Source organism: Rousettus aegyptiacus, unplaced genomic scaffold, assembly GCF_014176215.1.
Source record: "Rousettus aegyptiacus isolate mRouAeg1 unplaced genomic scaffold, mRouAeg1.p scaffold_m13_p_12, whole genome shotgun sequence".
NCBI classification, from domain to species: domain Eukaryota; kingdom Metazoa; phylum Chordata; class Mammalia; order Chiroptera; family Pteropodidae; genus Rousettus; species Rousettus aegyptiacus.
The window spans coordinates 27,695,578-27,721,033 of NW_023416287.1; the positions used below are offsets into that span (position 1 = coordinate 27,695,578).

At 43.2% G+C, this 25,456-nt stretch overlaps 1 protein-coding gene and 1 long non-coding RNA gene across 2 annotated transcripts; one reads left to right on the plus strand and one right to left on the minus strand.

Moving 5' to 3' along the window:
- Nucleotides 1-1,645: 1,645 nt before the first annotated feature.
- Nucleotides 1,646-8,874, minus strand: LOC118610003. Its single transcript, XR_004953650.1, has 3 exons — nucleotides 8,787-8,874; nucleotides 2,441-3,893; nucleotides 1,646-1,737 (listed from the first exon to the last, which is right to left on the minus strand). It is a non-coding gene; the product is annotated as an uncharacterized LOC118610003 (long non-coding RNA).
- LAMP5 (lysosomal associated membrane protein family member 5) lies at nucleotides 8,427-24,089 on the plus strand. The gene is made up of 6 exons (XM_016155272.2): nucleotides 8,427-8,939; nucleotides 9,458-9,630; nucleotides 10,005-10,136; nucleotides 10,262-10,367; nucleotides 11,764-11,952; nucleotides 23,208-24,089. The coding sequence occupies exons 1-6, from the start codon at nucleotides 8,876-8,878 to the stop codon at nucleotides 23,384-23,386; spliced, it is 843 nt and encodes a 280-aa protein (XP_016010758.1). The 5' UTR covers nucleotides 8,427-8,875; the 3' UTR covers nucleotides 23,387-24,089.
- Nucleotides 24,090-25,456: the final 1,367 nt, after the last annotated feature.

Below are 25,456 nucleotides of genomic sequence, written 5' to 3' on the forward strand. Positions count from 1 at the left end.
ATACTTGCAGGAGCCAGAATGAATCAGATTAACAGAGCCCAGGGGACTTAACCAGTGCACTTACTGTCTTACATAGAGCACAGGCCATATTTCAGCTTATCTGTAAAGATGGAATTTTTACATTAGTTTTTCCTGGCTGCTATTAGAGTCACTTAGGTTCACTTGAAACTGCACTCCTGCCTGGGGTCCATCAACTAGAGATTCTAATTTCATTGGTCTGAAGTGGGTTCAGGGGTGCTTGTCCCTCTGGACCAGTGGTGAAGATGGGACTGCGAGACACAAGGTGGAACAAGTCTGCGGTGGCTTAACTCAGGCTCCGCAAACTTGGGCTCATTTGGGCTTCTCCAAATGAGACTTGCACAAGTCCCCTAGATAACCTTTTGAAATTCAAGTTTTGATTCAGTAGGGCTGGGTGCAGATTGAGATCTCGAATCCGGGTGAAGGTGATGTTACTGGACCACTCTTTGGTCTTTGGACTGTGCATTATCTCCATGCCCTGACCTATGTGACACTTTTCTGGCTCCCTAGAGAGTGGAGACTTTTCCAGCAGTTGGAGAGTGGGCTGGGGTACTTTACCCAGATGTACTCCCAGATTAGGGATATCTTGTCATCACAGACCTGATCCCCTTAGCATCCTCAAAGACCCAGCCAAGGATGAATGCCTGGAGCAAAGTTGGAATTCGAGTTCCTGAGCCCTGAGGGAAAATTCTAGGAAGCTGAAAGAAAAACGAAAACAAAACAAAACCCAGTTATGCCCGTGAAGCAGGAATCCCAGTGACTCCACCTTCTCTAGTTCAGCTGTCCTCCTCCTACCTAATCTCAACCTCGGGCTCTCCCTGGGTTGCTCGACCTCTCTCACTCCCGCCTGAGCTGCTGAGCTGCAGGCACGGTGCCGATCAGAGACAGACCACCTTGCCCTCCCAGGGAGTGCAAGGCTTTTCTGGCCCAGCTGGAAGGTCGGACAGCGGGATGCAAGCGTTTCGGAGTTGCATTTTCCACCCATTTTTCCTCGACATCCCTCACCGCTTTTAGGACTCTCAACCACAGTCCTGCTGACTCCCTCCAACGTTTCCCGTCCGCGACGAAAAGCGGACCTTAGATAGACCCAGAATGGAGGCTTCCTCCCCCGCCCCCATCCCCTCACTGCTTTCACGCCTCCATAGGGCTCTGGAGGCCAAGTCCAGTCCTCCGTAGCTTCCCCCAGGAAAGGCTGCCGGCATCACCATGCAGGCCGATGCCGAGGCCTCAGGGGAGGAGGCCGTGCGGCGCCTGGAGCTGGGCACCGCCGCCGCACTCACAGCCCCGTGGCCCCCGGGGACTGGGATGCAAAGTGGTACCCGGAACAGAAAACCGAGAAGAGGATAACTTCGCGTTCGGGGAGGGTCTTTCTCAGAGGTAATGTACACCGCACAAACCTGAATCAAAATCCAGCCCCCAGATGCGCCCCTTGCCTCCCTGCCAGCCCGGCCAGCCCAGGTTCTGGCCCATCAAGTCGGGAAATGAGACAATCCATCAACTCATCCCGAGTGCCAGCCTGAGGCGACCCCCATCTGTGCGCCTCCACAAAGTCGCCAGGGAATACAGACAGCCCAGCGGCAGCCACCCAAGCTCCCGACCTTCGGCTGACAAGGGTTGAGCAACGTTTCTTGCAGTGGTTTTGACCCGAGCTCCAAGGTCCGCTTGGCTAGGGTTGTGGACCAGGCGGTGGCTACAACCTACGAAGACCCGGTTGTTTCTCTGACAATTGAAAGAGAAAGAAAAAAAAGAATGCCCCCAACCCCCACTCCCGAAGAATTAGAAACACAAAGAACATCCTGGGGAAGAAATAGATTTTGGCTTTGAGGCTGCACAGAAGGAGCCACGGGTGCTTCAGGGCGACCGACACCTCTGGCAGCCAGACCCGGGGCGGTGGGGCCTGGGTGACCCCACAGGCAGGGGCAAGGTCAGGGCGCTCGCTAATTTGTTTTTGAATTAAAAATAACCACGGAATGGCCAAGGAGAAAGATCTGAATGCCGTGTTTTCATTTTGAGATTTAGTGTTATTTTTATTTTGAAGAGAATATTGGGAGGGTCTCCACGGTATTTTCATGTGTGAGGCCTCCCAGAATTCTTATCTGGCCCAGTCCATGCGGGAAGCGGAGAAAGGCGGGGACAGGACACTTGCTGACAACTCCGGGCGGGCCCCGCGAAAGGGGCGGCGGTGTGCAGCCGGGACCCGGGTCAGCCTCGTCAGGCTGAGACTCGCTGCTTAGCGGCAGGCCCCTGGTTTGTCGCTGAAGAGCACGCCCCCACCCCCCAACCCCACCCCCCACACACATTAAGGTTGAAAACCGGGGTTTTCTTCCCGTCGCGACCTAGGGTAGAGAAGGCCCTCCGCTCGCCCTTCCACCCCCCAAACCATTCCCAGATTTAACAACTAAAAAAAGAACAAAACTCGAACCTCCCAGTCCCAGGCCTCCTGCTGCCCGGGCACTCCGCGGGGATACCGGGTGGAAGGAGGTGAGAGTTTCAGGCCCACTTCCTTAGCCAGGATCTTCGCTCAGCGACCAGAAACCCTAACAAAGGGACCCGGGTCAATCAGTCCTGCTTCTCACTTCTCCACTTCCCAGGCGTAACCCGCCAGGCTCCCGAGCGGCCGCCAGCACCTCGCGCAGAGGCCGCTTCTCTCCAGCTGCGCGCCCCGGGTTGTCTCGCGCGCCTTAGAGCCTCCGGCCGTCTCAGCCTCGATTTCCTCTCAGTAGAATCTGTTCTCCATTTGAAAAATCTTGCGCTGAGCCAGGATGTTGTCCCAGGACCAACCTGTGGCGAGGATCCTGTGCGGCCCTGGCCCAAGAGCACAGTATCCCGATTTCTGTCCTGAAAACTGGGCCTCCAGGGCACTTCGGGGACATTTCCCTCCGTTGAGGATATGGCACTGACGGTTTAGAAAGGGGAGAAAAGGAAAAAAAAAGAGAGAAGCAACGCCTCCGTAACCGGGTCTTCTCCCTCTCCCCTGTTTAACTCCCCACACACCCCCACCCCCAACGTCTCGGACTGTTCTCAGGGTGTGAGAGACACCCAAAAGGCCAGAGGTCAGGAGCGCGCCGGGGTCTCGCCTCTCACCCCACACTCCCCAAAGCAGGATTTACCGCGACTTTCTGGACTGAGGAGTTCCAAAGAAGTCACAATGAGCCAGGGACGCGCTCTCTGCCAGGAACTTTCTGGTCCTCAAAAGCTTCTGTCACCGTAGCCTGAACTTGCTCAACTTCAGAATCCTCGGAATTGATCCCTCTTTACCAGCTTTGGAGCCGGCGTGGACCTCACCTTTGCAACTGGGCGGGAGTTTTCTCTCCCACCTCTACACCTTGAGCAGCTGCGCGAATATGCCTGGGAGACCCCCTGGGTGTCAGGGCCGACGGCTTTCCCCGGTTGAGATTTGTGGCGAGCTCTCAGGGATGGCAACTAGGCGCCGGACAGCAACGCGCATCTCCCTTTGCGCCCCGCGAAGCTCCAGCAACCAGGCTTGCCTGCCTCGGTGCCACCACCCAAAGGTAACGCCGCAGGCCGTAGTCCATGTGTCCTGACCAGAGCATACTTCTCTCACATTGAGATGTTACGCTTTAATAATGGAATTCCCAGCATTTTTTCCCTCCTAAAGTAATTGCTCGGATCACTTCCCAACTAAGGTCATTCATAGAAGCAGGGCATTTAGTCCTGGAGGGATCCTGTATAAAAGGCAAGCTGAAGATGAGAGAGGTGCCCCTCCTCCCAGAAGTTGTCACTAGTGGAGCAATAAAGTCCATAACGCATTGCTTCTTAGAGTCCCACTCCAGTCGCCTTTCCAAAAACACTGAAGACTCTTTTCCTGTTTCCTGTTCTTGGTTACTGGTGGATTTTGCAATGTTTTCACAAAACTGTCATAGAAACATCCCAAAATAACAAAATTAGAACCCTGGAGCATTTCAGGACCTCGGTTCTGAATCAGCAAAGCTTCTTTTGAAACAAAACTGACTGACCACCCCATTCTCACCCTCCCCACAATGGTAGTTAATATCTATTTTCCTTAATTCCAACACATCTTCAAGTAAATATGCAGATAACTTTAAAAAGACAGTTAAAATAGTGGTTAACAGGGACAAGGAACCCCTGTGACCAATCATAAAAGAGATTTTAAGGAATTGTATTATCTCAGAATTCAGATAAGCAAATTACTTTAAATGTGCCACAACCTCCCTAACCTTGGGCCCATTGAGGTAGTTGTTATTTATTGGAGGAAATAACTTATTAAAATATATTTTTTAAATTCTCAATTGACTCTTGTCATTTACAGAAAGGACCCTTGCCCCCTAGCTAAGATTTTTCCTCACTGCTAAGAAAGCAGAGAGAGTTTATTCCATGGCCTAAAAACTTACACATTGAAGCTAGTGATAACTAACTTAAAACTAATCAGAACAGTTAACTTATTCCTAGTTCAAAAGATGAAAATAATTTTTTTACTACTGAACTTTTCCAGAATGATTTACCTGGCCTCACCATGTGCTTATTCAGGGTTCTTATATGGGCTTTGTTCCCTAAATTCCAGCACATGAAGGCATTTATTCTAATGAACTCATAAAAGGACGTTTTCTAAGAATTTAACATAAACACACTTTGCCAATGAAAGGGCTATTATTTTGGTGCCTTATCACCTCTATTGGTTACCTTGATTGCAGAAACAGCTCTAATTCCATTAAAGTAGATGCAGGAAAGACCAGTGAAATGAAAAGATGAGAGAAATCTCATCAAGGACTTATATAAGTTGATTGCATTGGATGCACAAACTCATTTTTCTGATTCTTTCCAAATATTCTGGGGTTTGTCAATTTATGCAAAAAAGAAAAACCTTGTGTACACTTATTTTTCAATTTCTACCACCAAAGGGTTTCTAGCATAGAAAGATTCAAAAGCATTCAAAGGCAGTAATTAAATTAAATGAAATAATTGTTCAGTAATAAGCTGAACACAAGAGAAGTTTTTGTTAAGTAGTAATTTGGCATACCAGCTGTGCACATCTTGTCCAGTATAGTTAAATCATCCCTGCTTCTGTTATCCATGTGTCCTGAACAGAGCATACTCCCTCCCTCCCTCCCTCTCCCTCTTTCTCTCTTCCCTTCCTCCCCTCCTCCTTCCCCTCCTCCTCCCCTCCTCCTTTCCTCTTCCCCTCTCTTATCCTTCTCTCTCCTCCTCCCTTGCAATCTGTGCTTATGCACTTGGTGGTGGTGGGGACAGCAGAACCAGAGTGCAATTTTACATTTCACTGTAGGGCGGACTTTAACATTAATAAGCTAAATTTCAGCTACAACAAAATGTAACTTTCCCCCTTTGACGCTCATAAATACATTTTCTAATTAGCATTTTTCCAGATTTTTGTTTTATGTTTTGTAATTTTGTTCTGTAATTTTGTTTCTTGATTCTATGAATAAAAGTCAATTACTTGTAGAATCAAGTAAAAAAAGATGTATCTGATTTAAATATTTAATTTTATTTAGGATAATTTTTCATATACTATTCTTTCGCATGACCATATGTTGGTAAATATTAAATAAATAAGTTAAATAGGAGTCACATAGTCTACAAAGTATTGTGGGCTTTTGGGCCTGATTTCTTTATTGCAAATTGATAAACATGGAAGGATAAACAGTTACATATTTGCACTGACTCTATTTAATATATATTTCTTCTATCTGCATTGTCTTTCCTTGTCTTTTGCACAGGTTAATTTGTCCACTTCTATCAAGACTCATCTTCTTCTTCAAGAGGCCTTCTTTTGGTTGATTAAACCCCACCCTGGGATAGTTACCTTACATTTTCTTTCCCTAAATATCTATGCACACATTGTGCCAGGCAACCCCACATCTTCATGTATTTTCTTCCATCTTGACTGGAAGTACTATTTACACAGGGTTTTTCCCCCTGTTTATATAAAATAGCAATCATCCAGTGGCATGGGATTCATAGAGGCTGACGATAAGTAAGTACCTGAATTGAAGAGAATTCTTTGAAGAACTTAAAGGATCTAGAGGACATTCCAAAGCCAACATACTTGGTCAAACTTGCCCCTGACATTTTGTATTGACCGCCAGCAGCAATGACAAAAACTGACACACCCATCATCCACATAACTATGACTGCTCATGTCAGTTTCTCCTACCTTCTCTACCACTCCAGTACTGGAGAATGGAGTAAATCCTGGAAATATTTTAAAATTTATTTTAAAATATGATTCATTGTTAAGTTTTGCTCTTTTATCACCTCTTCAGTACTTTCAAATAACTAAAATACCTTTTAAGAACAATTAAAATGTTTAACTGATGTAGGTGAAACTTGTAGGTATAGTGATCCAACTCCTATTGCAACATAAAAATCACTGAGGATAAAATGAATAAATTTATGTGTATTTGTAAGAGATGTTTAAGATTAAATACTTAAAAGGGCATTAAATTAATTATGTTTGAAAATGATCCTCCTAGGAAAAAGGGGTTAATGTTGCTTGCCTTTTTATTTCAAGCACTCTATTGTGTCAACAGAGATCATTAATGTCAAGTAAAAAGAAAACCATTTTCAAATGAACTACCATATGATTTATATATCAACTATAATAATTTAAGATTAATGACCAATGCTACTTCCCATCTAATATTTTATTAAAGCAGATAATCATGAATTAATTCAATTAATCTTTTAATAACTTAATAAAGTGAGGATATCTGTAATATATATCACAAGAGAAACTGTCATAATCTTTTACAGATATCTCTCTTATTTGTAGAATGGTACTTGTTTATGTTTTGGTTTCCAAAGTAACAAACACAGTGCAAGTAGTGGGTATTCAATTAATGTCTATGGACTAAATTGATTTGTCTTTTGTTTTGAATACTTTATATTCATTGGCTCACTTGGCCTATCAAGCCCTCCCTTAAGCTATTATCCCAAATTTTTAGATGAGAAACACTAAAATCTATACAAGGTCACAAAAATCCCATACTGAAATCTATCCATTTCTTTCCTCATTAAAATACTGAAGGAAGAGAGAGGAAGAAGGAGAGAGAATATAAGTGCTTCATTACATATGTCTCATTGTTTTCTAGTTTTTACAGTACTACAGGAAATATGGGTTTAATAACAATAGCTAACATGACAAGTTGTAAGGCATATAAATTTTACAACTTCCACTCTAAACTGATAATAATTAACTTTATATCAATCGCAATTTTGCCTCAGTTCTTCTTTACATAATAATTTATGTAAAATTCTTGAGAAATGTTTGGATGAAATCTCAAAATATAGAGATAAAAATAAAGCTACAATATTGATCTAATTATTGATATAGGAATAGGCTTGAAAGAGTAATTCTACAGATACTTTGGAGCAAATGTTATGTCAAAATATTATACTGAAAACAGTATTCTGTACGTTTCAGGAATGTTAATTAGTGATAGAAATTTAGATTTCAACTAATTATTTCATTACTAAATAAAGATTTTTACAGAAATCAAAATATGGTATATTTTGGGTCAAAGTATTATATAAGAAAAAATAAAGATGATCTCTGCAAAGTTAAAAATGTAATTTTCTGCTTTAATACTACCTGACCATGTGACATTCGGGAAGGTCATTTAATTTCTCTGTGCCTCAGTTTTGGGGTATGTACAACCACAATAAGGTGTATCTTCCCTTGCCTGCCTTCTAAGGTTGTAGAGAGGATCAAATTTGACAATGCACACGAAAATACTTTGTAATTTGACACTTAATATGATATTGTCTTATGATCTATTCCTGATTATACACATAATGAAATTCTCTAAGAAATTAAATATTTGGACATCACTACAATTGATGAGAACAGCATATTTATTTCTAAAATAGCTGCATTCTGATTCTGACTTGTGGAGGAAAAAAAGAAAGAAAAGCTACCAACAATGTAAATATAAGAATTAGCTCAATAACATTTGTTTTTCTGTTTCACTAGAGGCTGAGGAGTAATATCACTGTGTGTGTACATAACTATGCACATTACTGTCCTAAGAGAGCCTAGATATGCCTCACAATCCTCAGAGTAGTCACAATATAATGAATGAGGATAGGTAGGTGACCCCAGATTTCAGCGTCCTCATGCAACCAGAGAGCAGAACTCACAGAAAATAAGCCCAAATGGATATACTGCATTGACTGACTGATGGCCTCATTTGAAAAGGCATCAATTTAACTTTAAACCGATGAGCTCTTTGAGAGCAGGGGAGAAAAGGGGATATCACCAAATGCAGGAAACTGTTGCCATAGCATTTTCCTTCTTTATTCCTGCCTACTCCTCCACCCCCAAAGCAGCAACAATTTGTGCTCTGCTGTTTTCTTTCAGGAGCCAGATGTATTTTTATTAGGTGATGATATTTACACATAACTGTTCTTAGGAGGGATATAGAATAAGTCCATTAAGTTTCTCAGGACAGAATCATTTTTGTTGATGCAATTACCAAACAGGAAACAGACTTAGGGAAAATTTTAGCATCCCCTCCCCCCAAATTTCATTGGCCCTCTGCACAAGCCATGCCACATTCACTCCTGCAACACAACAGATTCCTTTCAGCACTCGCAGCCGTGGACAGCTCCCTCGCCGCGCGGTCCATTCCTTTCATTCCTCTGCAGTGAGCAGAGCGGATTCGTGTAAAGCCTGCATCGGTTGGTGCAGCACCCAACACCAAGTCCTCGCCAGCGCGCACAGAACACCGCTCGCTCCCACCTCCCTCTCGGCTCCCCCGCCCCTCGCTCACCAAGGCTCACTCCGGCGGCGACTTTGAGGGATTCCCTCTTCGGCGGCCTCTGCAGCAGCACTTCTGGCTTCATTCTCTGCTAGGCAAGCATGCATCTCCGTGGAAAAGCCGTTCTCAGCTTCATCAGACTTCGAGTTCTCCTGATACTGTTCCGTGAGTAGCATTTCGGCGACCCGAGGACAGGCTGCACTCTTTTCAGAGAACAGAACCAGCTTAGTAAAGTCAGTAGCTTAAGGTCAAAATGTGGCCCTTAATGTTTTGCGAGATTGTTTCTTTTCTGGGGGTGGGGCGAGGGCCTTCCCGCTAGTGGCGCGGAATTCCCCAGAGAGCCATACACCTGTATGCCATATCCCAGGCAGATATACAGCCCTGTTTCTTGAGGTTAGAGCATTGGTAAGATTCAGTTTAAAATACTAAAATAAAGAAAATGCCAGTCAGGCTACACATTAGTAAGATAAATTTCAGAAAAAAATTTATCAGTATTAAAAATTAACAGCAAAAAGTTGAATTTGTTTGCGCTAGGTTAGAGAAATGGCTCACAGAGAGCACAACGGACTTCGGGAAGAGAACTTTATCACCCCAAGCCCGCAGACCACGATTTTTTCACCCTTGTGCCTGAGACGCGTGGGCTCACTGAGCCCAGAACCAATAGGATATTTTTTCCCCCGCAGATACAATGGCTCAAATCATGGCAGAACAAGAAGTGGAAAATCTCTCAGGCCTTTCCACTAACCCTGAAAAAGATATATTTGTGGTGCGGGAAAATGGGACGACATGTCTCATGGCAGAGTTTGCAGCCAAATTTATTGTCCCTTATGATGTATGGGCCAGCAATTATGTCGATGTAAGGAACCTTTTTCCTCCCAGCTTGCTCCTAGGGCTCCAGGGGCGAAGGGCACCCTCCTTCAAGGCCCTATGAAGACCTGGGTCGCCTGCCTTCCCCCTTGCGCCCCTTGCAGACTGCTCCCGAATGCTGCATGGGGGTTCCAGCTTGTAACGCCTTCCGCTCGCCCTGCCTGCTTTGAAAGTAACCCCCCTCTCTCTGCTTCCCTAACGGCGGGGTCTGCACGTAGAGCATCTAACCGCATGTTCCCGGACCTGGGAGCGCGCGCGCAAAGGAGCGTCCAGGCGTGCAACCCGGACTTTGGCCGCACCTCCCTTTACAGCCCCTACTGGGGGCGGGCGCGCTGAAGGGGTGCGGGGCGTCTGTGTTCCCAGCTGATCACGGAACAGGCTGATATCTCACTGACCCGCGGAGCTGAGGTGAAGGGCCGCTGTGGCCACAACGAGTCAGAGCTGCAGGTGTTCTGGGTGGATCGCGCGTACGCGCTCAAGCTGCTCTTTGTAAAGGTAACTCTGAGCCCACCGCGCAAAGGGGACGCAGACTCCGGGGCGGGTGTGGGCAGGGGCCGCCCCTCAGTTTCTTCACCTTGAAGCTGCGGAGGAGGTTGACGCGTGCCTCCCACGCTTGTCAGGAAAGCCACAACACGTCCAAGGGACTCGAGGCGACATGGAGGCTGAGCAAGGTCCAATTTGTCTACGACTCCTCGGAGAAGACCCATTTTAAAGACGCAGTCAGTGGTGAGCTGAGGCCAGCAGGGCTTGGGAGGGAGTCTGGGAAAGCGCCGACGCTGCAGAGAGCGCAGGCCTGAAATCCGAATTCCTCAGGATATTCGGAAATTTTACGGAAACCGATCCCGGTTTTGTGCTCCCAGGCCAAATCCGCTCGGACTTGCTCTCTAAGGCAGAGAAAGCGGAAGAGCCGACGCGTCCCTTGGACCTCGGGCCTTGACCATGCACAAGGAACCCCGGGCCAAGGACCAGCCGATCACCCGTGGCCTAATCCCAGAGCAGATGTCTCTTGAGGGTCTGTCTTCTTGCTGCTTCAGGACAACTTAGAATTTGTCCTTTAGAGGAGCGCAGAGAAAGGCAAAGCTGTATTTTTGTTTTTCTGCACCCCGATTTTTCTTCTCATGCGCTGAAACTTGAAGGGGCAGCACGACTTTACTTTCGCTCAGTAGCCTTCAGTAGCTTTTTCCGCAAGGCAGCAGGGCTCCCACGCCATCTTCAGTCATCGACTGCAGTCACCCCAGAGCGCATTCTGTATTGTGGCCTAATTTAATAGGGTTTCCTGCCCATCACTCCAACAAATCACCCAGATTCTCCAAAAATATTGTGGCAAGAAGAACATCCATTCCCCAAATAACAATGTTCACTTTCACAGGTACTAAAAAGACCACATTTAAATTTATTTTGTAAATTGTCTGACCTACTCATAATGAGGCTTTTGCCCACCTGAGCACCTGAAAAGATTTTTATTGAGCACGCGAAAGAATACATGTCATTTCTTCATTTTCACTCCTTTTTCTTATCACAGTAAAAAGAGCATTTTCTGCTCTTCATCAAAATGCATATTCAAGCATTTTCCTAGTTAAATTAGATCCCCCACCCACCCACCCATCCACACACAAATAAAAGGAAAAAGGCTGAAATCCCCAAACAAATGTATGCCAGAAAAGGAGAAAAAGGATGTGCACAAGGGAATCCCTCTGCCCAGGGCACCAGAAATCAGCCATGCTATGTAGAAGAAGATATTTTATTTTTGGCAGGTCAGTGTGAAATGTGGAAAACCAAGTTGCTGTTCTCTGTCTTTGGACTCCCCACTGGTTCTGTTTGATAGAGTAAAAAGGGTGGAGTTTTTAGGTTTCATGCTCTTCTTCCAAAAAGAAATCCCCAAATTTCCAAAAATTCCAAACCAATTGTTTGAGCCCTTGCTTATGAAGGAATGGGTGTGTTTGTGCTTCGACACCACTTGATGCCATTAGCCCTGGCAGGGCAACACTGCATAGCCACACAGGGGACCAGAGGAGGGTCTGGAGCTGAGAGGCAAGAGCCAACTGTCTGCAAGGAAGGTTAGGAGCAGCCAGGGTTCTGCTATGGAGAGGGGCTTAACCATTGCTCTGGGCCTTCCCTGCAGCCGGGAAGCACACTGCCAACTCGCATCACCTCTCTGCCTTGGTCACCCCAGCCGGAAAGTCCTACGAGTGTCAAGCTCAGCAGACCATTTCACTAGCCTCCAGCGATCCGCAGAAGACGGTCACCATGATCCTGTCCGCAGTTCACATCCAGCCCTTTGACATCATCTCTGATTTTGTCTTCAGTGAAGGTAGGTTGGTGAGGTAGGGGTGGGAGGAAATGGGGGTGGGGAGGGAGAGGAAGGCTGACTTCAGGATGGATGTGGAAGGAGACCTGCCAGGGTCCCAGGATGTTGCCACTTGGATTTTCTCTAGGGTAACAGGACACTGCCTCCCTCTGTAATATTTTTCAAGGACTAAAGGCAGTAAACTGAATCATCAATTTTCTTCAGTGGCTCTTTTTTCTTTCCTCTCTCTCCTTCACTTCATCCCTCACCACCCCCGCCCCCGCCACTCGTCTCAAATTCCCTCCCTCTCTATTTCATCTTTCTCTCCCTCCCTTCCTTTGTCAAAAGAAGTATCTTGATAGAGAGAGAGGTAAGAAACTCACTTGGAAAAAATACATATAATTTTGGTACAAACCTTCCAATCAGAAGGCAGCTAAAAATCTCAAGTAGTTTCCTAGAGAGCCATGGATTGGAGAAGGGCCTTTGCTTCTGTGGGCCTCAGTTTTTCCATGTTCTCTCAGACACTTCCAGATACAGGTTCTACTAATGTGAGTTAAAGTTTTAGTGTGGCTAGAATGCAGTAGGGGTGTGTGTGGGGGTGTGTGTGTGTGTGTGTGTGTGTGTGTGTGTGTGTGTGTGTAAGTCACATCCAGATCATAGAGAGAGAATTGTGAAGACCTGCCTTCATTCAGCACTCACCTTATGTGGCAGGGACACCCACAAAACTCCTTGGAGGGATAGGTCCCTGATCTGCTCTTCCTTGAAATGCTTCATCTCAATTTGTGCTAGCCCCTTTAAGTGGATCAGGCAAGACAAACTGAAACACATTCAGGGCATCCACAGTCTCTTGGTTCTCTGCCTCCCAGCAGAGGTAGGGCATGAGGGGAGTCCACCTTTCTGCAGTCTGTCCAACAATTTACACTGAGGAATTTTAGGGTAAGTAAATTCTTCAATTCATTTGTTCTCTTTCTTGTCTGGGGGAGGTTGTTAAAGACAGTTCAATATTCTGTTTATTACTTGTGCTTAAGAAATGGGAAGAGATTCTGATTGCTTTGTGGATGCCTTCCTTTGAGCTGGGGCTCCCCAGGTGCATGCAACTATGTAAATGTGCAGGATATTAGGGAATCCCCATCTGTGTCCAGTACAAATAATTAAGTCATTTCCCAAGGAATCCAGCTTTCATAAAATGTCCCTCTGACTCAAACACTATACTGAATAAAATCTTGGCCCCTGCCTGATTATTCAGAAAGCATTTGAAAATTCTATCTCCCTGAGAGAGGGGCCAGCTTTGTATTTTTAGCACCTAATACAGTGCTTGGCATATTGCAGATGCCCAGTTAACTTTGGCTGAGTTGATACTCTGAAGCTGTTGACTCAATTAATAGAGACTTCCAAAAGCTTCAATGCCAGGCAAATCAGAATTTAATTGATTTACTAAAGCAGTGCCGTACTTACCTGTTCACATGAAAGGATGGGCTATTCCATTTAATGTATTTTCTACAAAATCAAAACTAAACTCTAAATGTCAAGACTTTACCGATTTTTTTAAAAAATCTGTTTCATTAGAAATGTATTTATAAATGTAATATAGTGTCTTTCTTAAACTGAAAATATTAAATATAATTAAATATAATTAGACTTGTGATTATTGATGACCAGGAATTTATTATGAAAATATTAAATTGTGTAGTATTAGTCCCCAGGGTCTCTACCATAGATGCTTTTGAGTTTATATGTGTACTTTTAATAGTCTCTACTGACTTCTTGTTTTTTTGCTGGCTTGTTGTTCTTAGGTACTTCTTTACTTCTTGGTGCTAGTGGTGCTATAATTGCTACTTACCAGAACCTTACTCTAACCCACTCTAGGTTATTTCTAAATTGTTGCTTATAGTTGTTTGTGGACTGAGAGATCAAATCTCATGGATGTTTAGGATCATGTACAAAGTAAGAGTAAATGAGAACTGAATAAGGACCAGAGCTACTATTCTGAAAATTGGTGAAGTTCATGGCATGGACTTAATGACATCTTTTATTTGAAAAAGCAGTTTTCATCCACTTTCAGGTCCTAGAGGGGTGTGATGACTTGGAGAGTTTGTAAGCTTGTATAACTTCCTAAATGCAGATATATTAAGAACAAGCAGATTGCACTTGTCTCACCCAAGCTTTCCTGGATAATAATTAGGATGTTCCCTCCTGTAGGGTCCCCTGGGGCTCAAGTCTTGATGTTTGGGGGCGGTGATGGGGAGGGTATGGGAGGGATAGGGAGGCACACCTCATTCAGAATCACTCACTGGATGATGTGCCTTTGTGTGGCAGGGATTCTTTTGTTCCTGGCTCCTGTCTGTGCCTCTCTGCACCTGCCCCTCACAGTGTTTTGTAAGGGATCATTTTATTTGACTTGGTGGAATCTGAAAGATTTCTTTTTTGGCCCCCACTTCCAAAAATAAATACTCGGAAGTGTTGCTGATGCCTGTGTTGGTATGAGTGGAGCATGTGGACCTGGGGGCAGGGGACTGGTCATATCTGCATACCCACTGCAGGGGTATGGTCATCTGTGCGGAGGGCCCACAGCATAAGGGTTTCTAGTAAATAACCTAGTCCCCATGTAAAGGGGTCACGCTTGTCAGTCTGCAGTTCCACACCTGCCTACTTAATGGACTCTGAGAAAAGCAAGGAAGAGTCAATGAAATAGATTAGTGGACACTCACAGGGCCTGAGAGCAGCCCCATTGAGGGTTGACATCTTTCTCGCACAACTCCCTTTAGCACACTGAGCTTGGCTACCACACTGATCCCCAGTGAATTCTCTAAGCCAGTATGTTTCCAACTGCTGTATGCACACAAATTTTCTACTGCAGTGTGTACAGATGTGGCAAACTTGTTAACGTTCAGAGTTTGGCTCAGTAGGTCTTGGGGCAGGGCCCAATCGTGCTTCGATTCTAGCAAGCTTCCCAGTGATACTGCGGGTCCATGGCATGCTGTGGGGCGATTGAGGGTTTTGAACTGATCAAGGGAAAGGTATGACCGTGAGAGGCAGTAACACACAAGCTTTATTGGGTGGCACCTGGACAGGGTTGCATGATAAGGGAAGCCCCTGACAGCATGGTATTGTCCAGAGGGACAGACCTCGTGGACCACCATTCAGAGGGGGAGGAGAACAACAGACCTCCTGGGAAGGGGGAAGAGAATTGGAGAGGAGGCTTATGTGTCTAGGTGATGTCCGCAGCAGCACAGTGAGGAGCTTCTGGGTCAGAGTGCTCTTAGGGGCAGCAGAGAGGCTCCGAGCCTTATAACTACAAGGTCCTGTCTTATCAATGGGTAACAGCTGTTGGTTGAGATTTGGTATGCAAAGTGAGCAGGCTCTAAATGGCTAAAAATCTGCTTGTCTGGGCTGCTTTAAAAGTAATTGGATGTGTAAAAATTTGAGTTTGGCACTAGGATCTTTTTCAGCTAATAGATCTCAGTCTGCATTGAAGAAATAAACCATCTAGGGGCCAATACACAGAGGTTCTGCAGGCTCATTTCCGTAACAAACACACTTTGTATAGCAACTACCACCCTTCAGTTCAAGGCACCCCACATTTTTCAACTGGGGTGGATTAGCTTGTCCTCCCACAGTTTATTTGTAGTGTGCCCCTTTGAGGGCCCCAGGAGATTTCTGTCTGTGATGGGATGGGAGATTCATCACTGGCAGGGAACAAATCAGCCTGAGTATTATAACAGCTTGAATTAAAGACAACTTTTATGCATAAAGACAGAAGGAACATAATAGAACACTACGGGTGCCTCTGTTTCCTATTATTAAAGATTCAGGTTTAACAGACATTGAAAAGTTACCACATATAGGCTGGTCCCTTTTTAATCCTCAAAGGAGAAAAACAAATCAAGCAACCTGTGAAGAAGGTACTGCAATCCCTGCTTACAGTGGTGAAACTGAAGTCATTGGTGAAGGCTGCACTCCCACTGCCTGCCAGGACTGGAAAAGAACATGTCTGGGTATTAGATTTTGTGCCCCGAGCCTCTCGGAGGCTCAGCTGCTTCTGCTGAGTAACCATAATACACACTTGGATGCAGGAGGCACCTTTAGCAAGGTTATTGTGTATCCTGAATTCATGAGCTTTTTATAGTTGCTCCTAACATCATGATTGGGAGATGCTGCCTAATCTGTATTTTACCCAGAACCAATGGAAAAAAATGATTTGCGTTTCAGTGGAAATGAGCGTGCCTTACCATTCTCTGCACACCTACCCCCAGTAGAGTTCCCAGTGGCAAGCTGCCATGCCACAAGTGAGGAACGGCTTGCTGATGCTGATCCAGAGGGATGTGTAGACCCGCGATGTACTTGGCACCTCCCAGGCCAGAAACATGTCGCTCTAGGCAGTTGCTCCTCAGGGCCTCCTGTGTAAGCATCTAGAGGGAGGTAACCCTGTTATTAAGACTACTGAGAACTGTGTTGACAGCTGCAATGTGGAGTCCCAGTGTAGGGCCACGCTGCTGGTCAGTCTCAGAATTCTGTGTTCGCAGCACTGTCCTGGAATATAGTGTTTTAGGTTGGGTTCCCCCAGAAGCAGATCCCATGGGAGAAAGTACAAGTAGTTTAGGAGATGGTTTAAGAAAACACTTGTAGTGGGTTGGGGAATTGAGATAGGGAGGCAAGGCAGCCAGGACAGATGCAATAATGAGCAGGTTACCACCGTGGGTACCTGGGGCTTACACGGCTAGAACCTCCGGGAGAGAGTGGAGAACGCGCCTCAGAGGTGTCCCACTTGAGGGGTGAGGAAACTGTCACTGAACTGCTAACTCCTATCACTCCATCTGGGTAAAATGCAGATCAGGCAGTATCTCTCAATCATGCTGTTAGGAACATTAGAAAAAATGATAAAAAGCTCATGAATTCAGGGTCTGATCATCTTTCTAACGGCTGCTGGGTTCAGGGAGAAGCATTGACTGTGGGACTTTTAAACTGCCTTATAGTCAAAATCCATTGGAACGTGTGGCAGTGGTGAATGCCAAGGGGATAAGACACCACCTGTGTCTACCACACCTGGGTGCTGGGACGTGGGATCTTTTCCTGCCCTGATGGCGCTGACAGGCCAGTGGGAAAGAGTTTATACAGCTCTTTATTGTGTGTGCCATGTTCCTGGCACACAGTGGCATTAATTGGTAATTGCTTTTATTAATTTTTTTAAATCTCTAATTCTTATATCTTGCTGAGAGTATCTCCTTATCTCTAGCCAAAGGTTTCCAAAGTCGCTCATCTTAACTTCCTGTATACAAAATATATTTTATTGAGGTTATAGGAGTCCAGAGCCAGCCCAGAGAAAACATGGGAAGAAGGACAAAACCCTTCCTTTAGCTGCCCTGTCAGACAGTGAAGGAAGCACAGCCAGCGAAGGTTGCCCTCCTCCTTGAACAGAAGTGGTCCCTGGTATTAGCTGAGCTTGAGAAAGCAGACAGATTGCCTCTTGGCCCATTGCCTATCTTGGTGCTGTTTATTTGGGGTACAATGTAGAAATCTTGGAGTGTGTTTGCCTCAAGGAGTAAATACAACTTTGGAATGCTGTGGTCATCAAACAGAACAAAACAAAATAAAACACATGTATAGAAAACAGAACTTAAGGTGCATCAGGATTTTAGTGGGGGTGCTGGGTTTATGTTTGACAGGACCTTATTTGGCAACTGGCAGATGGCAGTGGATCACCCCTCTGTTGTCTACTCTGTCTTCCTCTAGTTCTTTCTAATGACTAGGACTATAGTTGTTGCCTTTTCCAGCCATAGGATATCCACCCTGGGCCCCTCTGTTGTGTGCTCTAGAACCCTGAGTCCAGCTGCGGCATAGGCATGAGGGACCCTAAGGCCTATGGAGGTGGACAAGGAGTTGGGTTCTTTAAACGTCCAAAGCCAGATGTGGTCTGGACTAAGCCAAGGGATACTCTTCCCTTTTCTGTTTTATAATCCCTGGGTATAATAAATTTACTGCACAGGATCTTAATCCTGGGGTCTGTAGGGTTTGCAGATAGAATTCAAGGGGTCTGTTAATTTCAATGGGAAAATTTTATATCTTTATTTCCACTAATTTTTAATTAATATTTAACATTTCCTTTGATTATAAAGGAAGGTAGCGACAGACAGTGGAATTAATGGTACCTGTAACTTTGTCAACAACAGGAACCATATTTTCATCTCACATTAGTGTATTTGGATCTTGCAAAGTAATAATTATGCTTCTCACTACTTTGCAGTCGCAGCTAGTATACATGTGTGCTAACGAAGAAGTACATATGTCACTGTCCCCCAAATTATTTAAAAAATATTTTGAAAGCTGAATGTCGGTGTAATTCATTTTTTTTGTAATCTCATATATTTTATTTTATGCATTTATAAGCATTATTCTGAGAAGAGGTGACAATTTCATCACACTGGTACATAAAATATTACAACCTCTGCTTCAATGAGTCTTGACCAGCACTGTTTTAAATGAAAGAACAGAATAGAGCATAAATTATTAGATGCACAAAGTAAAGATAACTATTGTTTTATAAAATGTTGGTTTTAGTTATGTCTGTGTACATATACTCTGAGTTGTAATGTAAAATTTTTTATTCCTATGGGTTAGAGGCAATTCGAAAACACTGGCTTAAGCTTGAAAAGGGGAATGATTGTCCTTTATGGGTTCACAATCTCTCATCTAAAACCCTTGAAGTTTTTTCAGAATGGAGAATATTATAGACTTTAGAGAGACAATACGGTGCATAGTCCATAAACAGTAGTCTCTCCTTATCTGTAATTTTACTTTCTATGGTTTCAGTTACCTGAAGTGAACCATGGTCTGAAATAGTAAATGGAAAATTTCAGAAAAGACAAATCATAAGTTTTAAGTTGTGTGACGTTCTCAGCAATGTGATGAAATATCGCGCTGCCCCACTTCGTCCCGCCTGGGATGTGACTCATCCCTTTATCCAGCGTTTCCACGCTGTATGTGCTCCTCACCCATTAGTCACTTAGGTTATCAGATTGACTGTTGTGATATAGCTGAGTTTGTGTTCAAGAAATTTGTATAGTAGCCTAACATCACAGCACAATGCCCACGTCATTCACCTCACTTCATCTCATCACATAGGCACTGTATCATCTCTCAGCATCTCATGAAGAAGGGTGAGTACACCTCAATAATATATTTTTAGAGAGAGATAGAAACCATGTTCAACAACTTTTATCACAGTATATTGTTATAAATTTTCTATTTTGTTTTATTTATTGTTGTTAATGTCTTATAGTGCCTAATTTATAAATCATGCTTTATCATGGGTTTGTATATATAGGAAAAAACACAGGATATATTGAGTTTGGTATTCTCCACAGTTTCAGTCATTCATTGGATAAGGGGGGACTACTGTATTATAGAAGACTGTAGAAGAGTCAGGGCAGCTCCCTGTAATCAAATATATTAATATATCTTTTTCCTACAGTAAAACACATGAATCTTCACACTAAGTAAAATGAATGAGAATCATGAGCAGCCTGATGTTAGTTCAAGTCAGGTTTTGTTGCCAAAGGAGGGATACAAAATACTTACAGTTTCCAGAATTTTGGGGATTTGGGGATAGCAGACTCAGGAATTGACCTTAATTTGATCACTTAGTGGAAGGAAGTGGATAAGGATGAGGATTCAGTATTTTTCATAATAATTTTTGATGTCCTTTATTTTCCCATGATTATTTTTGATTTGTCCATAGTTTAATATATATAACCCTTCTTATTTAATTTAGTTTTTTTCCTAAGGCAATTTCAGATTTCATTAAGAAATAAAACACAATAGTATTTTAACTATATATATGTATTTTTTAAACCAAATATATTGTGTATTTCTTAAAGGATGGGATATAAAACAGTATTTTCCATAACTACATTAATTATTATACATTTAAGGATTAGATCCTGACACTAATTAGATTCTGGCACTAGATTCTGACACCAGTTCCAAAGTGTGGTGTTTTCTCAATCACTAAGCAATTTTCTGACACCATGTGGATGTCCTACAGTTCAACTCAGTTCTAACACTATCTACCTGGAGATGCCATCAGATCCCACAGGGTAAGGGTTCAGTCCTGTAAGACAGCCAGCCCCCACCCCACTTCCGACACCAGCCATAAGTCTAGGCTGTCACCTGGATATCTGACGGACCTGCCGTAGATCGGAGGTTTCCACGACCTTCTCCTCAAGTTCAATTAATTTGCTGGAGTGGCTCACAGAACTCAGAGCAACACTTTCTTTACTAGATCACCCATTTATTAAAAAAGGAAGTAACTCAAGAACAGCCAAGAGGAAGAGATGTGAAGGGTAAGGTATGGCACCACACTCCCTAAATCTCCAGGTGTTCACCAACCGGAAGCTTGCTGAACCCTGGCCTTTTGTTTTGTGGAGACTTTATTACATAAGCATAATTGATTAAATCATTGGCCACTGGTAATTGAGCTCAATCACTAGCCCCTCTCCCAGCTAGAAATCAGGGGGGTGGACCTGAAAATTCCAACCCTCTAATCAGTGGTTGGTTCCCCTGGCAACTAGCCTCTATCCTTATGTGAGGTAGGGGCATTCCCAAAGTTACCTCATTAACATAAACTCAGGTGCGACCCTAAGGGGTTTGTTACTAATATCGAGCTATGAGTTTTCAGCTAGCACATGGAAATTGAGCAAACCCCACAATCTGTGTTAACATTACTGGTCAATGGGTATGATGTGGTGAGGAAAAAATCCCTACTTCAGGAGACACCATTTCTACTCTTCAAAGAGGCAATGTGGGATCGTAGGGGTGGGGGGATGGGAACAGCCTTTTGGCTGTGGAGTTCTGGGCCCATAGATATCCCTGGTGCACCTTGTAACAACACCAAGTCTGTTCCCTGGGGAAATAGGTATATGGGGATGCAGGCTGATACTCTAAGTGTGGGACTCATTAGAATTGAATCAAATAGTGAACAAGGATAAGACTCTTTCTGATTCCTCTCAGTTCTTCTGACTGTAATAAGAAAGGCTCAGTTTAGTACTAATAGGTCCTTAACATTTACCTAATATTTTCCCAAATATCTTAAAAAAAAAAACTATTAAAATCCTTTTTTCAGTTGGGGAATGTGTATATATAGATATATGTTTATATATGTTTATGTATTTATTTTAAACAATTTTATTCAGGTATAAATGACACACAATATATTATACATATTTAAATGTATTATTTGATAAATATTGACTTAGAAATATACCTACGAAGCTATTCAATCCAGAAAAATCAACATCCTCCAAAGTATCCTCATACCTTTTATAGTAGGTATCCAGCTCACTGAATTTTCAGAAACTGAATGTACCTCTATGACCAGTACACAGATCCACAGAGCCCAGAAGCCCTCCTTCTTGCACACCTGTGTTTCAATAGTCTTTGCCAGTAGCTCAGGTCTGCTATGGACCTGACCCTAACTCTCACCTGAGCTCGAGCTTTTGAGTTAGGCTGTATGAGTTCAGACTGGGGCTCCATTTATGCAAATTCCTTAGTATCTTTCTGCCTTGGCTACCTTATGTGTAAGATGGGTATAATAATAGTATTTACCTCATGGAATTGTTATGGGGATTAAGTGAGACAATCTTTGTGTGTAGAACTGACAGTTAATTTAGGAACCAAGCATGTTAAATATGCAGCTTTTTAAAAGCTGCATATTTGCCTGCAATTTTTCAGATTCTTCTTATGAGAGAGAAAAGACTCTTGGAGCTCAGGCTTTACCCTCCTTTGTGTGTTGGTTTTAGACGAAGTGAGAGGTTAAACTGAGTCAACAATGGATTCTGTAGGAGACTGCACACTGGTGCTCAATAAGTGTTTACTGGGTCATCTTGACTCAAGAACTTGGTCTTTATGAAGAAATATCTAAAGCCTATTTTTTCGAGTCATGGCTCACAAATTTGATGAAAAGGCCACTAATTATCCACAAGAAGGAAAAGAGCTTGAGCAACTGTGGCCTGGTGTCTAGCAATGCCGTTCTGGTCAGCAATACAGTGTCTAACCATTAGGTTGCCCCAAAATTATTTTTTCTGGTTCTGTGTGAAAATGGAGACATAGAGCTATTAAACTATCTTGAAATTTAAGAGGGTAAAAATCGAATCAACCTTGTGCTGCTGGTAACATTTTCTTCCTCATCTCAGGTGCTCGTTACATTAGGTGTTTATTTGTGAAAAGTCACCAAGCTCTGCACTTTCTTTTAAAATTTTTATTATATTTACATATATTAAAATGCGCATATCTGAAGTTTTTGGCCCAATGAGTTTTTACCTATACTTGCAACCATGTAATTCTCACCTAGATCAAGATGTAGATTATTTCCATGACACCTGAAAGTCCCCTTGTGTTCTGTTCCCCAGGTATAAGCACTTTTCTGATTTTAATCACCATAGATTTAGTTTTTCCTATTCTTGAACGTCATATAATAACAATATGTAGTCTTTTGTGTCTGACAGTTTTCACTCAACATGTGTTTGAGATTCATCTATTTTGTTATGTGTAGCCATAGTTCATTCCTTTTTATTGTTGATTAATATTCCATTGTATGAATATACTAGTTTATCCATTCCACATTGGTGGACATTTTGGTTGTTTCCAGTTTTAAGCACTTATGAATAACGCTTATATGAACATTTACATTCAAGACTATTTGTGTCCATATGTTTTCATTATTCTTAATACCTGGGAATGGAATGCTCGGTTATAAGGAAGGTGTGTTTGCCTTTGTTAGAAACCACTAAATTGTTTTACAGAGTGTTTGTACCATTTTCCACCAGTGATGTATGAGTGTTCCAATTGCTCCACATCGCTGCTAACACTTGTATTTTCATACTTTTCGACGCTGTATATTTGTGTGCAATTCTGTATGTGTACATTATACTTCAATAAAAGTTATAAAATTAAAGCAACAATAAAAAGGATGGTGGCTGTGTCAAATGCTGAAACTGAAAATTTAAATAAATTATCTGGAAGTTTTGTTGACCTCTGCCAGGAATTTGCTAACTGCATGTTGCCCTATTTGATGCATTTTTATTTTACATTACACAAAAAAAAAGAAAAAAAAAGTGATTCATCCTTAGGGTTAGTTGAGAAAATATTGTTTCTGAAAAAAAAAAGTCTCCCCAAAGTTTGAGAGAGTTTTTATCTGCATTTCCCTTTTAGTTTTGATAGGAGGACTTTTGATTTAGAACATTCTGACAAGAACTCACTGTTTTTCTTCTTTTTTCCCCTTTCAGAGCATAAATGCCCAGTGGATGAGCGGGAGCAGTTGGAGGAAACTTTGCCCTTGATTTTGGGGCTCATCTTGGGCCTCGTCATCGTGGTAACACTGGTGATTTACCACATTCACCACAAAATGACTGCCAACCAGGTGCAGATCCCTAGGGACCGGTCCCAATATAAGCACATGGGCTAGGGGCCATTAGGCAGGCATCCCCAAGCCCCTCTCCTCCAGCTGGATCAGGCAGAGAAACACAAGCACTTTACCACCTTGTACATGGGATACACCAACATAGCTACAATCCAACAGTCCTGGGTATCCAAGGCTTGCTTGACCGGCATCCATGCTTAAACCCAGGGATGGGGAGATTCTTTTGGATTCATGGGGTGAAAGGCAGTTGTTCTCTCCATGCTGGGGAATGAGGACAGAGGGGGTCAGCCAACTTTCATGTTCACAGTGGCTTGACTTTGACTTCTAAGGAGCAACACACACAACTCAGAGGGGTATCTGGCCCCAAACTTTAGGGATTAGAAAGGTACTTCTTTTGAGAAGACACCCCTTACGTCCAGAGGAATAAGGGGTACTTTGCTCCCTTGAACACAACTGGCTTGCCCTATACAGTTGTCAATGCACACAAAATACAGCCTCATGCTCCCTGCAGCAAGACCCCTGAAAGTGACCCATGCTTCTGGCTGGCGTTCTGCATGTTTAGTGATTGTCTTGGGAATGTTTCACTGCTACCTGCGCCCAGTGACCTTGCAGCACAAGAACCCGTTTAATGTAACTATGCAGAGTTGTTTGGACTTCATAGTGTGCCAGGCCCAAGTAAGGGGACCTGAAGAATCAATCAATCCATGTGAGTTTGTTTTTCAAAATGAATTAAAAGACACTGCTGTCTAATGTTTGGCTGCTTTCTTGAAACAAGAAAACAAAGTTAAAATGGTTTCTTTGGCATCCAGAGAGGGGAGGGGAATGATGAGGATGGGCTTTTCATTTCTGCAAGAGGAAAAGCAAAGAAAGGGCAGGGAAAAAATGAGGGGGAGGTTGGCCTTTCCAGGTGAAAAAGCATGGATTTATTTTAGCAAATATAAGTCATTTTCATAGTGGCAGCTCTTGCACCATTGATCTGCTATTGCTTGTTACTTATTGGTCTCGAGTTTGGCATTTCACTTTGGATTAAAAAGCTGGACTGAACAGAGTAGCCTACGTTGAGTTTTATTTGAAGTAAAAGGTAATTTATTGAAACTTCCTAGAAAAATATATATTGTTTGAATTTCACTCACTTTCTAAATGCTTTTTTCAGAAGATGTGAGTGAGGGTAGGGGAAATTTATTTCCTTGGTGTTAAGATAGAAATCCGCCCCCCACCCCATATAATCTCCACCATATGAGAGGCAGTTCCTGGGTTCATCTCTCCAAGTCTTCAACTGCTGACAGCAGTGCACACTTAGATTTTTATCATCCCAGCAAATCTTGATAAGTATCAGCCAATTGCTATTCTATTACCTGATTGTTTGATGCCCTGTTAACCTCAGTCTTTTCCCCTGCATGATCTCCCTTCAGTGTCTGCCTGGTACCAGTGGAAAAAAGCTCTGATACCTTATAAAATTTGCTTGTTGCACAAGGAAAAGATGAGCCTTGGTGCTGGTGGACATCCCCCATGGTTCCTCCACTCTCTGTCACCTGTGATTGGCTCACTTCCATGCCCCGGCACTGGACAAGCCCTTTCCTTTTTTAGCATCTCCTGTATTTTTTTTTAAACTTTGTTTTTATTCGGAACCATCCAAGATGAGGGGAGAAATGTACACTTAGATGTATTAATGAGTTAGTTACCCTTGCTTTCTGTAACCCCTTCAGAAAAATTTTTAGAACTTTCTGAGTCATACAACTGAAAACTCCCTATTTACTTAATTTACTCTCACAAAAGTAATTTTTTTTAAAGGACATTCACAAAACATAGGACTTTATTAGTTTTGGAATTGTCATTCTGTCATTTATTCAACAAACAATTTCGAGCACCTACTGAGTGCAGGCTAAGTGCTGGGTATGTATACATAGTAAATCTGACAATTTAGAATCTACAGGGATGGACTGGCAAGAAAACAAACACCACACATGTACAGGTCAGTCTAAAAAGAACCTAGTGCCTTAGCTTTTCAAAATGTTGTCATGGGGCCACATCCATGTGTCTAGCTGATTGAATTTCTTAATTTTCAAAATTAAGAGTGATTTTTTTCCACCTATGATATGCATTGCAGTATATATA

What these genes read in the sequence shown, in the direction of transcription:
- LAMP5 (XM_016155272.2), top strand. Translation starts at nt 8,876, where the DNA reads ATGCATCTCCGTGGAAAAGCCGTTCTCAGCTTCATCAGACTTCGAGTT. An exon ending in TCAAGCTGCTCTTTGTAAAG is followed by an intron (nt 10,137 to 10,261) that starts GTAACTCTGAGC and finishes CACGCTTGTCAG; the next exon opens with GAAAGCCACAACACGTCCAA. An exon ending in TGATTTTGTCTTCAGTGAAG is followed by an intron (nt 11,953 to 23,207) that starts GTAGGTTGGTGA and finishes TTCCCCTTTCAG; the next exon opens with AGCATAAATGCCCAGTGGAT.